Raw genomic sequence first — 13,476 nt, 5'->3', positions numbered from 1 at the left:
ATGCATATTTGTTCAATGCAAAAAACAAACAAACAGTTTTGTTGTTAAATAAAACCAGCAGAAGTTATGATCATCATACATGTTATGGAAATGCAAATAAAAAGTAAATTCTGTGTCAATAAGCAAAAAACTGTCTAGAAAATTCATTTCCAAATAAGGAATACGTTTACTGTGTATGCCCGATGTGGCATACACTGCGGGTCCAGCGTTTTAGAACAGCCCGATTTTTCCAGTAATTTATTGCAGTTCAAGTCATTCAGTCCAGTGAACAGCTTGAAATGGTACAAAGGTAAGTGGTGAAACACCACAGGTTTAAAACAAATGATCCCAAAACTGAAACACAATGTCCATTTCAGAATGATACAAAAAGACCTTTTTCAGGGAACAACATGGGTTAACTGTTTAAAGCTGCAGTAAAGGAGGTTGATCAGGCCTTGAAAGCTGCTGCTCCAACTTTCCTGGATCACTTCAGCCCCCTCTGTCTGTAGTGTTGGAGCACACTGTGGTACCAGACCCTGGACAGCATCAGCTGAACAGTATTGTACTGCAGAAAGTGGAGTGTTGGCACAGAAATGGTGAGAAAAAGGGAATCAACCATGGAAGAGAGACGGACCATCACAGAAATGTAGGAAAGTCACAGCGTGAGTGAGTCCAGTTTCCTTCAGCATCGAAGTCACTCAGAAACAAACTGTGACAGGAAGATGTCTGCAGAGCCAAAGACACACCTGAGTCAGAGGACAGCAGCCTGCGTGATGGGCGGCTCGCTGCACAGCAGCTTCAGGCACAGAGTGAGCAAGTCTCAGTTTCAGCTGTGAGGAGAGGACGAGCTGCAGCAAGAAAGCCAAGATGGCTTTCACTATTACTGTAAACCTGTCAGCTGTTACTTATGGTACATAAGATTCATAACACATTTCCTGCAACAATATTAGCTAGATAGCCAACACTGGTCTGTTTCAGGCACTTTTTGGTAAATGTGTTAAAAGTTGTCTTTGCTGCAGAATAAGTAGTTTTTGCAGTCATTGCATGTGTTCACAAAGTGAATGTTGTTAGCTTGACGGTCGTTTCCAGTTTTTCACTTTGAGTATCCTGCTTTGCTAAAGCTCTCATTACAAACACCTACAAGCTGAACAAAACTGTTTTTAAGCTCAACATGGTCTGCACAAAACTGCCAGTCAAGGATGTCATTTCTAGCAGGACAGTGGGTGCAAACATAAAGCCAAAGGTAACCACTAAATGACTTATGTTACATCATATATATATTCTTAGGGTCAGTCCAGGCAGTGCACAGGTTGGTCAGTCTGGTCTTGCTCGGTCTACCAGTAGCTGGTGTTTTGCGCCTCTGGTATTCTTGCCCCGCTCATGTATTGATCCATGTTCCTGTTCATCTTAGCTGCGATGATGCCTGACAGGAGCTTCCACGTGGTGCTGAGGCAGGTTATTGGTCGGTAGTTGGAGGGGACCGGTCCCTTCTGGGGGTCCTTGAGGATCAGGACCGTTCGACCTTCGGTTAGCCATTCTGGGTGTCTCTCGTCAACTAGCAGCTGGTTCATTTGTGCTGCCAGGCGCTCGTGGAGGTCAGTCAGCTTCTTCAGCCAGCAGGCGTGAACCATGTCAGGGCCTGGTGCTGTCCAACTCTTCATACTGGAGACCCTTTCTTGGATGTCTGCCACTGTGATGGTTACTGGACCCTGTTCACGGAGGTTGCTGTGGTCTGCCCTCAGATCCACTAGCCACTGAGCATTGTCGTTATGGGTTGCGTCCTTCTCCCATATGCTCTTCCAGTATTCCTCAGTCTCCAGCCTTGGTGGTGCTGTTCTCATATTGTTCCCCTGCCACTGAGAGTACACCTTGGCTGGTTCTGTGGAGAACAGCTGGTTTATTCTCCTGCCTTTGATCTCTCTGGTGTACCTCTTCAAGCGGCTGGCCAAGGCTGTGAGTCGTTGCTTGGCAGTTTCCAAGGCCTTCATCAGGAACTCAATGGGGATGTTGCAGACAACACTAGAGGCCAACTTCAAGCCCATAGCACAAGTCACCATCAAGTGCGGGATCTACCAAGGAGATGCTCTGTGCCCACTGCTGTTCTGCACAGGCCTGAACCCCTCAGTGAGGTCAGTGACCAGACTGGCTACAGATACCGACTAAGGAACGGAGCAGCTGTCAGCCACCTCCTGTACATGGATGACATCAAGCTGTATGCCAAGACTGAACGAGACATCGATTCACTGATCCACACCACCAGGATATACAGCGATGACATCGGGATGTCGTTCGGACTGGAGAAGTGTAGTCACTAGAAAAGCCGCAACCACCAAGTACCTGCAGAGGGTCAGGCAAGTCCTGAGGAGTCAGCTGAATGGGAAGAACAAGATCCGGGCTATCAACACCTACGCCCTGCCCGTGATCAGGCACCCTGCTGGGATAATACGCTGGCTGAAGGAGGAGATAGAAGCTCCTGACCATGCACGGAGGGTTTCACCCTGAGGCTGTACGCTATAAGTGAAGGAAGGAGGCCGGGGACTGGTGAGTGTCAGCACCACGGTCCAGGATGAGACAACAAACACTCACGAATACGTCACGAAGATGGCCCCAACCAACCGTGTGCTCAGTGAATACCTGACAGACAAATGGTGGTGGCTAACCAACCGGACATAGTGGTGGTAGACAAGCAGAAGAAGACGGCCGTAGTGATCGATGTAGCGGTTCCCAGTGACAGCAACATCAGGAAGAAGGAACACGAGAAGCTGGAGAAACACCAAGGGCTCAGAGAAGAGCTCGAGAAGATGTGGAGGGTGAAGTAAGTCAGGTTTACTTATTAAGTGCTTTTCGTAGACTGGCAGTCACAAAGCACACAAAGGTTAAAGAAAACATTAAGTAATAAAATAGACAATATAAAGTGTTGAATAACAGAAGGCCTGTTTAAACAAAGTTTCCATAGAGTCAACCAAACGTAAACCACAGACTGAAAGGCTCCGCCCCCTTTCGTCTTCAGTCGTGTACGGGGAAAAACCAACAAACTGAGCCTGTGAGCGGAGACAACGAGCAGCAGTGAATTTTAAAAGAAGCTTGGATAAATAATCTGGGGCCATTTAGTGCTCTGTATGTTAAAACAACAATTTTAAAACAAATTCTAAAATCTGTTGGGAGCCGATGTAAAGAATATAAAATGGGAGTGATGTGAGCTCGCTTGCTAGAACGTGTTAGTAGCCTGGCCGCTGCATTTTGTACAGCTTGGAGGCGAGAAAACATGATTTGTCCAAGCTGGTAAACAAGGCATTACAATAATCTGAGGTACGGTGGTCCCAGTGGCTCCAGCAGATCCCGGGAACATCGGAGATCTCTGTCCAGAAGAGCGCAGTCCTGGGAGCAGCTGGGATACTGCAGGACCTCAGGCTCCCAGGCCTGTGGCAGAGGACCCGAGCTTGAAGGAGAGACCGGCCGCAGGCGGGGATTTTTTTTCTTTTATCTCTAAAGAAAAGCAGGGAAACATTTTACAGGAACTGTAACAAAACACACGGTCACTGCATACCAGCTTCTTTAACTTTAATAGAGACAAAAAAAAATACAATCCCAATTTTTCAAACACAAATATTAAAAACTGTCAGATAGAAAAGACGACAACAAATCTGAAAAAGCTCAGAGCTTTTGCACTGTTGGTTTAATAAAAGACCTGATATACAACCTGCAACACAAAGCGATAAAAATATAGTGTCTGTTGTATTATAGATTATACTGTAAACCCAAAGCTTGCATTCTGCTAGATTTTATGTATCCAGTATAATAAAAAAAAGGTCACAAACTCTCCAGACATTTAAATAGTTCATCACACAGCAGTACGCGGCAAACTAATACTTTCTTTATCACAACACATTTATTAATTCATGAACATTCGTGCATGGCTGGATTAGTGATGCATTTAGTATTTACATGTTTATTAAATAAGACGGGCAAACGAAAACAAAATCTAAAGAAACTGTTGGATTGATCAGATCTAGTGTCAAACATAATCCGGGTACCAGGTCGACGTGGAGAAACAGTATATGTGGAGCTGCCGTTATTGCTGGGCCACACAGTCACCAACACCAGAGCATTTTAAAAAAACCAAAACGACGGCGTCAGAGTTTAAAGGTCGGTTCGGGCGGTTGGTCATCAAACTGTGCAGCCCTTTCTAGGTTTGCTGGTGAAAATGAGCAATCCGGCCTCCTTTTAAAAACCACTTTCTGTGCTAAACTGGCACCATCAAAACTGAAAGAGCGAGGTTTACACGAATCACCAGTACAAGGAAGAAAAGGGAAGTCGTTACCGTGGAGACGTTTATAACTGGTCAGTGCTCGGCATTTCTCAGAAGTCTACTGCACTAAAAGGAACCGTTAATCAAGACAATCTAGGAAACAAACAATCTCCTGAGAATGAAGCGACGTCAGTGCTCTAACTTTAATGTTTTTAAAAAAGACAAAAAGACCTTAAAAAGCATAATGTATGACCAGAATGGCTTCCTTCTATCCTTACAAATGGCTTTGCCAAAACACGTTTTCAAATTAAAAGTACTGAATAGCTGAAGGACCGGAAACAACATATCAAAGACAAGACACTTGAGGTTATTTATTAACTAATGAGGTGTTTAGCAGGGCTGATAGCAAACCAGGCCACGGCCCGTTCAAAGGTCATTTACACACCTTTGAACCAAGTCAAAAATCACAAGCCGAGAAGAATGTAAAAAAGCCAACGATGAGTTTATTGTAGCTCTATGGAGTTTATGTTACAGGATTGATAGTGGGAACAAAAAGAAAAGCTGTAATTTCACTGCTTCAGTCTGGCTGTTTGACAGTGACTCTACAGACAGGTACAGGCTAACCAGCTACCAACGCTTCCTGTAAAGAAGCCAAAGTTCCATTCAAATCATCACGTTCCTTAAACCTTTATCCAAACTACGCATTAAAAAAAAATATTTACAATTTGTAATACAAAAAGAAAAACAAAACAAAAAAAACCACAGCACAGATAAAATGCACAACCCTGAAAAAGAAAATCTCTTCAAAGCCTGCTGGGCCGACTAATCGTTTCTGGTTCCTGAAATTACAAACATCGTTTTTAAAAGCATTTAAAAAGGTGGAGGAGGGTAAAATATACAACAACAACAAAAGATGGCTGAATGAGGATGAACCCACACTGTGTACATCTGTGTGACGATATAAAGCTTCGGTTACAGTCGTGCTGCCTGGTCTCCTCTGATGGAATGTCGTCGCTCCGTTTAGCTTTAGTCTCGTTATCAGTCGTGAGTTTTACGATCATTAGTAAAAGTGGGTTCTAAAGGAAAGTAAGCAAACGTTGGAGTGGATGATGTTCCGTGGCTAGCGGTGGATCCCAGTGTCGCCCACCAGTCCATTAGAACAAATGTCTCAGTAATATCCAGGCTGGTACTGCTGGCTCCAAGGCTTCTGGTTCCAGAACTGCACAGCACAGAACAGAACATTAACACTTTGATCCCATGATCTATGTGTAACAACTACAAACGGCAGATCCACAAACACTGACCCCTTGCTGCCAGCTCTGGTTGAAGGCCTGGGCTTTATCCATGCCATTCCTGTTGCCTCCATAGTTGCTGTTCTTGTTGCCAAAGTTGCCGCGGCCCCCCCCTCTCTGCTGAAACTGTGCAGGAAAAACAAAGAAAAAAAAAGTTGATTACGCATCAACGGACGTCAGAGGAGCAGTAATTTGATCAGGAGTCATTTTGAAACCAACCTGATGGGGGTGACCCCTGTTTCCACCACGACCCATGCTAGCTCCACCTCCTCTGCTCATGTTCCCTCTGTTCACTGGACCGCCTCTGCTCATGGGTCCTCCTCTGTGTCCCATGTTGCCCCTCATCGGGCCGCCCCTGGGGGATCCACCCAGGCTAGGAATGGGGCCGCCACCACGGTTAAAGTTTCCACGATTGTGGAATCCTCCTCTGAAGGCTGGGGGCGGCAGAAAGCCGCGAGGAGGACGGTTGAAACCCCCGCGAGGCCCGGGAGCTGCAGACAGACCAGGGTAAAGGTAAGCTTGAGCATCAACTGTGCCGTTAAGGAGCATTCATTTTCCACCCATCAATCCCACCTCCTCTGAAGTTGCCTCTGTTCTGGAAGCCTCCACGGCTGCCACCTCTCTGCCCAGGTCCGCCACCACGGGCAAACTGGTTTTTGCCTCCGCGTCCAGCACCGCGCTGTCCACCGCGCTGTTTAGGCGTCGTGCTCCCCTGGTTGGGCTTTTTCTCGGCAGGCAGAGCCGTCTTGCTTTCCTCTTTGTACTGCTCCAGGAGCTTGGCAGCATCATCTTTCTGCAGCTCGGCATAGATGACCTCATTGAAGCTCTCGCCCTCCTCGGGCAGAGAGAAGAAGCCTGTAATGGAACGGAAACGATCAGGGATTCAATACGAGAAACAGCACCCAGGAATAGCTTCTGTCCAAGTGTGTGATGGACTGTAACAGGGTAAAGACAACGTTAATGCTTTTACCTTTCATTTTGAGTAAAGCATGCTCAGGCACTTCCTTGCCATCAGTCTCAACTTTCTTCTGGACTCTCTGCTTGTAGTCTTCATCAGACGGGCAGACGACTACAGCCTTGCGTTGGAAGCCTGCGAACAAACACATCTTCCTCTTCTGGCCCGGAGCAGACAGGTTGGTCTGCAAAGACAAAGAGGCTCATTTGATCAATCGATCATCAAAGACATGGTTGTGACCACACTCAGCAAGAGCCACTTACATGGTCCAGGATGTAGTTCCTCTTCTTGCGAGCAGCAATCTCAATGAATTTTCCCAAGAAGAGCGGTGCACGCTGGGAAATGGCGGTCAACTTTGTGATGTCCTTGGACTGACGCTTCATGCTGCCGATCTGCACGAAAGAAGAAAAGAGCATTTTTCTACCAACAGGGAGAAGCAGCAACTATTTCTGGGACGCTGTAACGCTGGTCTGAGTACTGACCATCATCTTTTCCACAATCGTGTCACTGCCCAGGATGTAGTACTTCCCAGGGTTCTCTTGGATATGCTTATTCACCCACGTGGTCTTCCCTGAGCCCGGCAGACCAACCATGACTATGATCTGGACAACGAGAGAAAATTGAGATCACTATATGGAGAGATACCGCAGCGTTGCACTTTTGCATTCATGAATGAGAAAGGCTCCAAAACTCTCATACTCACCTCACAGTCAGCCTTGGTCTGCGGCCCTTTGAGTGCACGGACTCGATCACTGACAGGAATCTGCTGCAGGAAGGTGTAGCCCTGCGGCTGGGGGAAATATGGCGTCTCCAGCTGGCCAAAGTTGAACTCCACAGCGCAGTTGCGGCAGATGACGTGGGGGAAAAGGGCCCGGCCGTTCAGGGAGTCCTTGCCGACTTGGAAAGCGACAGCTGGCTCGCCTCCGTTCTTGGAGTAGGACAGCACCAACTCCTCACCTTCAAAGTCCTGCATGAATAGAGCAACACTCCAGCTTTAGTGTGTAACAAAGACACATTTGCCTCAGCAGAAAGGGAAAAAGACAAACGTGTCAAACTAATACTCTCATGATTCTGTTTAACGCTCTTTGCCTCTTCCATACATTACTATTCTTCCAGTTTATCTGCACACGAAGGGGGAAATTAAAAACAAACAACAATCTCATATCTTACAATAAGACAGCAGATGACATCATTCTCCTCGTAGGTCTCTCCAAACTCCTCGGTCACACAGTTGGTGGTTTTCTTGGCTTTTCCGGAGTAGGCATAGGAATGCTCTTCCTCACCTAAACACATGACATAACACTTCTGGATTAAGGCACAGAGTGGAGCTGGTGTGTGAATCATTGGGCTGGCACGAGGCCACGCAGCGCTGCTGTGACGCAGCCAGAGCTGAAGCCATTTTGTACAAACGTGTCATGAAGCCAACTGGCCACCAGAGGGACCCCTAGAGACACGACCTTCATGTAAATGGATACACCCAGTACAGTTCGGTTTGTTTGTGTTTTAATACAAAGTTCACCATCTGATGGGCTGAACTGATGTAAATGTTTAACCCAGCGGTATTCAGCCTGTATGAGTCACAGCAAATAGCTGCTGTCCTACGATGCTGACAGTCTTTTAAATATACAGAGGCCAAAACATTAAAGCACATCAGTACATCCAGTGATCCTGGGAATGCATTGTGCCATGAATAAAATGGAAAGTTACAGCGGGCTCCACCAACACTGAGTCAGTGTGGTGTTTACAGAGTTGTGGCAAACATTGCACTGACCCAGCAGCAGCGTGCCCGTTTCCAGGGACCATCCGACTTGGACGTCATGAATCTCCATGTTCTTGCTGGAAATATGCTTCACTGGAATCTTCTCAGTGATCTGCACACACACAGAAAAGCATTACCTCTCGTTACCTCTGAGACTAGTGTGCCTTCAGCACATACAGCCATTCAGAGATTTGTGCAAGATGTGAGCATCATTACCGTACCTTCATCTCAAAGCAGGCTTTGCCTTTGTTCACACCGTATGTAGCCTTTCCCCCGGACCACAGGTAAGCAAAGCTCTCCATTGTGAGAGATGAGGCGCTGTAGCGGTCCCGCGACACCTTAAAGTGCAGGTCAGAGTTGTCTGAACGGGCAGAAAAAGTACAAATTGAGACATGACTCTTGGACAAGACGGTACACATTTATACATCCTGAGGATGGAGGGACTGGTCAGCTAGATCACCTCTGCTGCCTTCATTAGTAGGTAGCAGAAAAACTAGTCAGGTAAAGTAACACTCGTTTTACTAACCACACTGCTGTTGGTTAACTCAACATCTGGGGAGGAAAAACCCAAAACGTTTTGATGACTACACCAGCACTGACGTACAGGTCGTGCTTCAGGAGAATACTGCGAATACTACAACCACCACGGAGAAGACAACTGGCCCATTTATAAGACTTCAGGAAATGAACACTGGCATACGGGCCGTGCCAGCGTTACCTGGCAACGCCACAACTCAGAGCAACGCGTAAGAAAGCTGAGACGGCTTGTGCCTGCCATGTTATGCACGATTCAGTTATGCTGAAAATGTGACATTGAAGTTAATCAAATATAATGCAATACTTCAAAAACACTCGTCTACATTTGTCCATTAGAACATGCTCAATTCTGAAGCCGTTTTCCAGGAATGTTTCTAAGGAGTCATTTACAGAAGGAAGCTGACAAGTCTCAAAAACATCCTGTACAAAAGTAGCAAACATACAGCTATCCAGGCAGACTTTTGTGTCATCATTATCTTCGTCTTCTTCCTCCAACGGGGGAACAGGTGACTTGGACGAGGCACTGAAAACAGATACCAAGAGTCAGTATAAGAAGGTTTGCGTCACTTTAACTGCATGGAAAATATAGATGCCTTGGGTACCACTTGGTGAAGAATATTTTAGGTAGACAGAAGAGAAGAAACAGACAGAGGGGAAACCAAATAACTGAGCGAGCCTCCAGACTTTCTGGATGTTGGCTGTATTGTAGGCCTCAGCAGACACTTACCTTGCAGAATCCAGCGAAATCTAAAATGTGAAAGATACACAGAGAGAAGCACGTCCACCTGTTCTAGTATGCAAGGCTATGTGAGAGTCACAGTGATAAACTACAAGCAGACCTCTCCACTGTCAGATAAGTGCGTGTTTGTGCCTCCAGAACTGATATGGGGCAAGTTATATTTAACCTCCCCCGTGTTGACTTCTAGATGAAAAGGTCACCACTAACTTTTGACTGTGTCGCTAAGCAGAATACATTGAAAGCATGTTTTAAGAGAAACCAGTGTAGTCAAAACTACAGCAACTTACCAACTCTGTAGTTCAGGAATCTCTAAATATTAAGGATGATGCTTTAGCATCACTTCACCTGACATCATCCAACTATGGTGCAACTCCTAATCATTTAGGAGAAGGAAACCACTGCGGGGCTCATCACTCCTTTCTTATCTACAGCTCGATGTGTCACAACTGTCCCCAAAGAGCCCAGAATGCCGTACAAACAGCTGCCGTGGGGAGATTTACGGTGCTGGTGGACAACACAGTGCCTGAGGCGGAACTTGTAGTCGTCTACATAGAGCTAAGCTCTGAAGGTTTAACTGGGGGTGAAAAGGCAAATACTGGACATTTGGAAAAAAAAATGGACCCTTGCACTAAAGTAGTTGGCTGTTCAGGGAAAAGTGATGGAGCAGCAATACTTCGGTGTGCTAATAGTTCTGCCGCCCTGGCCTAAACATTCATGACGAGGGTTCTCCCAAAATAATAATTTTAAAAAAGTTATTCCATTATATGCCTGTTGATCCTCAGTGCATCGACATCGCAATGAAAACAAAACACTGACCAAGATACACACACACCCCATGCATGATGTCACCTAGCAGGGGTAGAAAGAGAACCTTGCAAATGCACACACACCCACACCATGAAAACAGACACACACACAGGACATGATACATGAGACAGAAATAGCATTTCGACATCATACAACCAGTGAAATAAAAAACAAAACGAAAAAAGAAAAAAAAAATAGACCATTGCGAGGCGTAACGATGGACGGTCAATAGCGAGCTTCTCCGTGGACGTTCCAAACAGACGTTGGAGGCTTTCTTTTTCTTTTTTTTTTTTTGCTACCCTGCGGCAGTGGACCCCTTCTTCCACAAATCCGAGCTAGTTTCTCCCCACCCACCCACCCATCCATCCACTGAAAATTGCACATCTGCTACGTTGCTCTGGGTTCCCCTTTGAGCAGCCTTGTTTCACCTTGGGGACACAACAGGCTTTCCAAAACAGTACTTGGCATAAGGAACAGGTGAGAATTCATAGAGACTTGATAGATGCACTTCTGCTACAGAATGCAGTCGATTAAAGAAACAGTGTGAGTGGGCACTGTAAAAAGGTAAATGGTAAGGTTCTTTAAGTAGTCAGGGATGACCCTCAAAGCATGTGTGTGAAAATAATGTTACAAGTAGTATAATACTTGAAAAAAATGAGGGTTTTCCTCTTGCTAGTTATGTGCATTGGCACTTAAAGCCAATACAATTCAACAAAGCTATAGATGGCGCTTCAGGGATGCTGAAGGCCATTTTCGCTCTGTCCCATCCTTACCAGCTGTATTTGTTCTCTTCAATAAATTCAAAGTAGCCCCTTCCATGTTCCTCCCGGCGTCTCTTAACACCCTTCTTATTCTTCTGATCAGCATTCGTGTCTTTGTCCGCATCCCCTTTGAAAATAGAACAAAGATATAGAATGAGGTGCTCCTTTTTCTGGGAGAGAGAGGTCGGACTGGCAGTGGGGTTCTGGCCCACAAAGCCCGTTCATTAGTTACATTGTGTGTCGACCATTATCATTTGTATTAAGGTTACTTGGAGGCAACACCTCATCGTTACACTTAAAACAAGACAATCATACTGTGGAAACTGTAACAGCTTTGAAAGACCAGGTAGTAATTACAATATAAGCTGGCCCGTATAAACATTGTGAATGGGGCTGGATAAACAAGTCTCTAATAAGTAAAGTGTTACTATCCTGCAGTAAAGGGCTTAAAAGATACTGCTTTTGATACAAATCTATTTCATTAAAAGGAGGGCAAATCTACTGCTGCCAGGGACAAATGCATCATGCAGGGAAACGGGAAAGCCTACTTAGACCTTGATTTACACCCCCCTCCCCGAGACACTGCACTGAATTGCCTAGATTCGTAATTTCTATGACCATCCAACACTATCTATAAAAACCACGGGGAAAAAAAACTACCCACGTCCTACCTAAACAAGCAGTGCGGCGCCCTTCTTTTTCTCAGCACATCTTGGGATTAGCTAATTCAGATGTTCCCGGCAACCTTTAAAGGCAAACGCCACGACCCTAAAACACGATGTCAGTACAATTAAGGCGGAAAGGGTGACAAGACAGCCCACTGCAGTGGCCATTTCTAACATTGTGTTTTCACGTCGATCCATTCTAAAATGGGATGTGAAAGCAAATGTTCTCCAACGCCCCCAGCTGGAACAACGGGAACCTCTGAATTAGCTAACCGGTTGAACAGCTAGTTGGCGCTGCACAACAGACACAAAGAAACTGACGCTAGCTGGCAAGCTAACACGCTAACCAAACCGAAACTTAAATCCAGACTAAGCTAAATTCGGTAGCAGATTTCTTAATAGAGCCGCTTTAGTAATTTTAGTCGACGCTAAAGGTCTCTTTAGTAGGTTGGACTGTGGCTACTTAAGGTCACGACACGACTGCTAACCAAGCTGCAGACCGGTGCTAACGCTGGCTAGCTTAGTAGTGAGGTCACGCTCTCTCTCTCTCTCTCTCAACATGGACGCTCTGCTGTGCGGTAGCGCATTCAAATTTAATAATTTCCTCACCGCTAGCGCTTTCTCAAAAAAACCCGACACATCCAACCAGCCGCATTTACATAAGCGATTCTGTCGACTCACCCTCGGCAGCCTGCTCTCCCGGCTCACCGTCTTCCGTATCTATTTTCTCCATGTCGTCCACGTCTCCCTTGAGCATGGGGTCCATCTCATCGTCCTCCTCTCCTTCCTCTTCTCCCTCGCCCATTTCTTCGTCCACGGCAACGCCATTGCCGTCGCCCCCACTCTCCGGCTCTTCCTCCTCGTTGGCCTCCATGCTTTCTTCAATGGGGCCTTCTCCCTCCCCCTCTCCTTCTTCCTCCTCTGCCATACCTTCTTGGTCGGCGGCCTGCTCGAAACCGTCATCCGCCTCAGCTGCTTGCTCCTGCGGAGAAGCGAGGGCCTCCTCGTCCAGCGCGGCCTGCAGGCGGTCCATCAGCTCGGCCTTCAGCCCCTTGTCCGAAAGATTACGCTTTTTCAGCTCGTCTTTGAGCTCGTTAACTTTAAGCTTTTTGACGTTAATTGTGCTCATGGTGAATGTTTGACGGCGAACGCGCTAAAATAAGACGGGAAATAAATAAATGGACGCCCTTTGTTAACGGATGTAGCTCAAAACTGCGCCAAACGGCACCCGCTGTACAACCAATCCTTTGCAGGCACAGAGCTGCGCGAGCCTGCTGTGTGGGGGCGGAGTCGTCTCCTACCGTAACTGCCCAGAGAGAGGCGCAGCTTGGTTATGTAGCCTGTGGCCATCTGTCACTGCAGCTAAACATTCCTTTCAGAAACCATTGTTGTGGAAAAGCGGGACAGATAGTACACGAAAAGATGGTTCCAGTAAAGAACGCGAACGTTATTAATTAGTTTATCATTATTTAACAAAACGCATTTTACAGAGGGCTGTTTAGCTAGGTAGTGAGTTTAAGACAGGTCAGGACAGTAGAATGAAGGCACACATGTTGCGTAATGTGCAACGCTAATAATCAATATCGGTAAGCTAGAAACAATGCAGTACAAAGATAGCTCTCTTCTCGCCCCTTTTTCAATTTTATAAAATCCAAGAAGAGGCACAAATGTGATATCGTTTAACTACGCCGACACGTCTTTCTGAATACGCGTTATCGCTCTCCTGTGTAACG

At 46.2% G+C, this 13,476-nt stretch overlaps 1 protein-coding gene across 1 annotated transcript; it reads right to left on the bottom strand.

Annotated features, from left to right (window-relative positions):
- Positions 1 to 3,525: 3,525 nt before the first annotated feature.
- Positions 3,526 to 13,021, bottom strand: hnrnpub (heterogeneous nuclear ribonucleoprotein Ub). Its single transcript, XM_084953135.1, has 14 exons — positions 12,425 to 13,021; positions 11,091 to 11,205; positions 9,215 to 9,294; positions 8,456 to 8,595; positions 8,247 to 8,346; positions 7,646 to 7,758; positions 7,179 to 7,442; positions 6,958 to 7,077; positions 6,739 to 6,867; positions 6,491 to 6,659; positions 6,094 to 6,375; positions 5,740 to 6,011; positions 5,533 to 5,646; positions 3,526 to 5,447 (listed from the first exon to the last, which is right to left on the bottom strand). Exons 1-14 carry the CDS (start codon positions 12,870 to 12,872, stop codon positions 5,397 to 5,399), a joined length of 2,397 nt encoding a protein of 798 aa, XP_084809261.1. The 5' UTR covers positions 12,873 to 13,021; the 3' UTR covers positions 3,526 to 5,396.
- Positions 13,022 to 13,476: the final 455 nt, after the last annotated feature.

Source organism: Perissodus microlepis, chromosome 15 (assembly GCF_051167445.1).
Source record: "Perissodus microlepis isolate ML-2025 ecotype Zambia chromosome 15, ASM5116744v1, whole genome shotgun sequence".
Lineage (NCBI taxonomy): Eukaryota > Metazoa > Chordata > Actinopteri > Cichliformes > Cichlidae > Perissodus > Perissodus microlepis.
This window is presented reverse-complemented; position numbering and strand designations above follow the sequence as displayed.

Bases quoted from the DNA above. Each gene is read 5' to 3' on its own strand.
- hnrnpub (XM_084953135.1), bottom strand. From the start codon at position 12,872: ATGAGCACAATTAACGTCAAAAAGCTTAAAGTTAACGAGCTCAAAGAC. The intron at 11,206-12,424 runs GTGAGTCGACAG...CTATTTTCAAAG, and splicing joins GGGAGAGCAGGCTGCCGAGG to GGGATGCGGACAAAGACACG. The intron at 6,012-6,093 runs GTGGGATTGATG...GTCTGTCTGCAG, and splicing joins CAGAGGCAACTTCAGAGGAG to CTCCCGGGCCTCGCGGGGGT.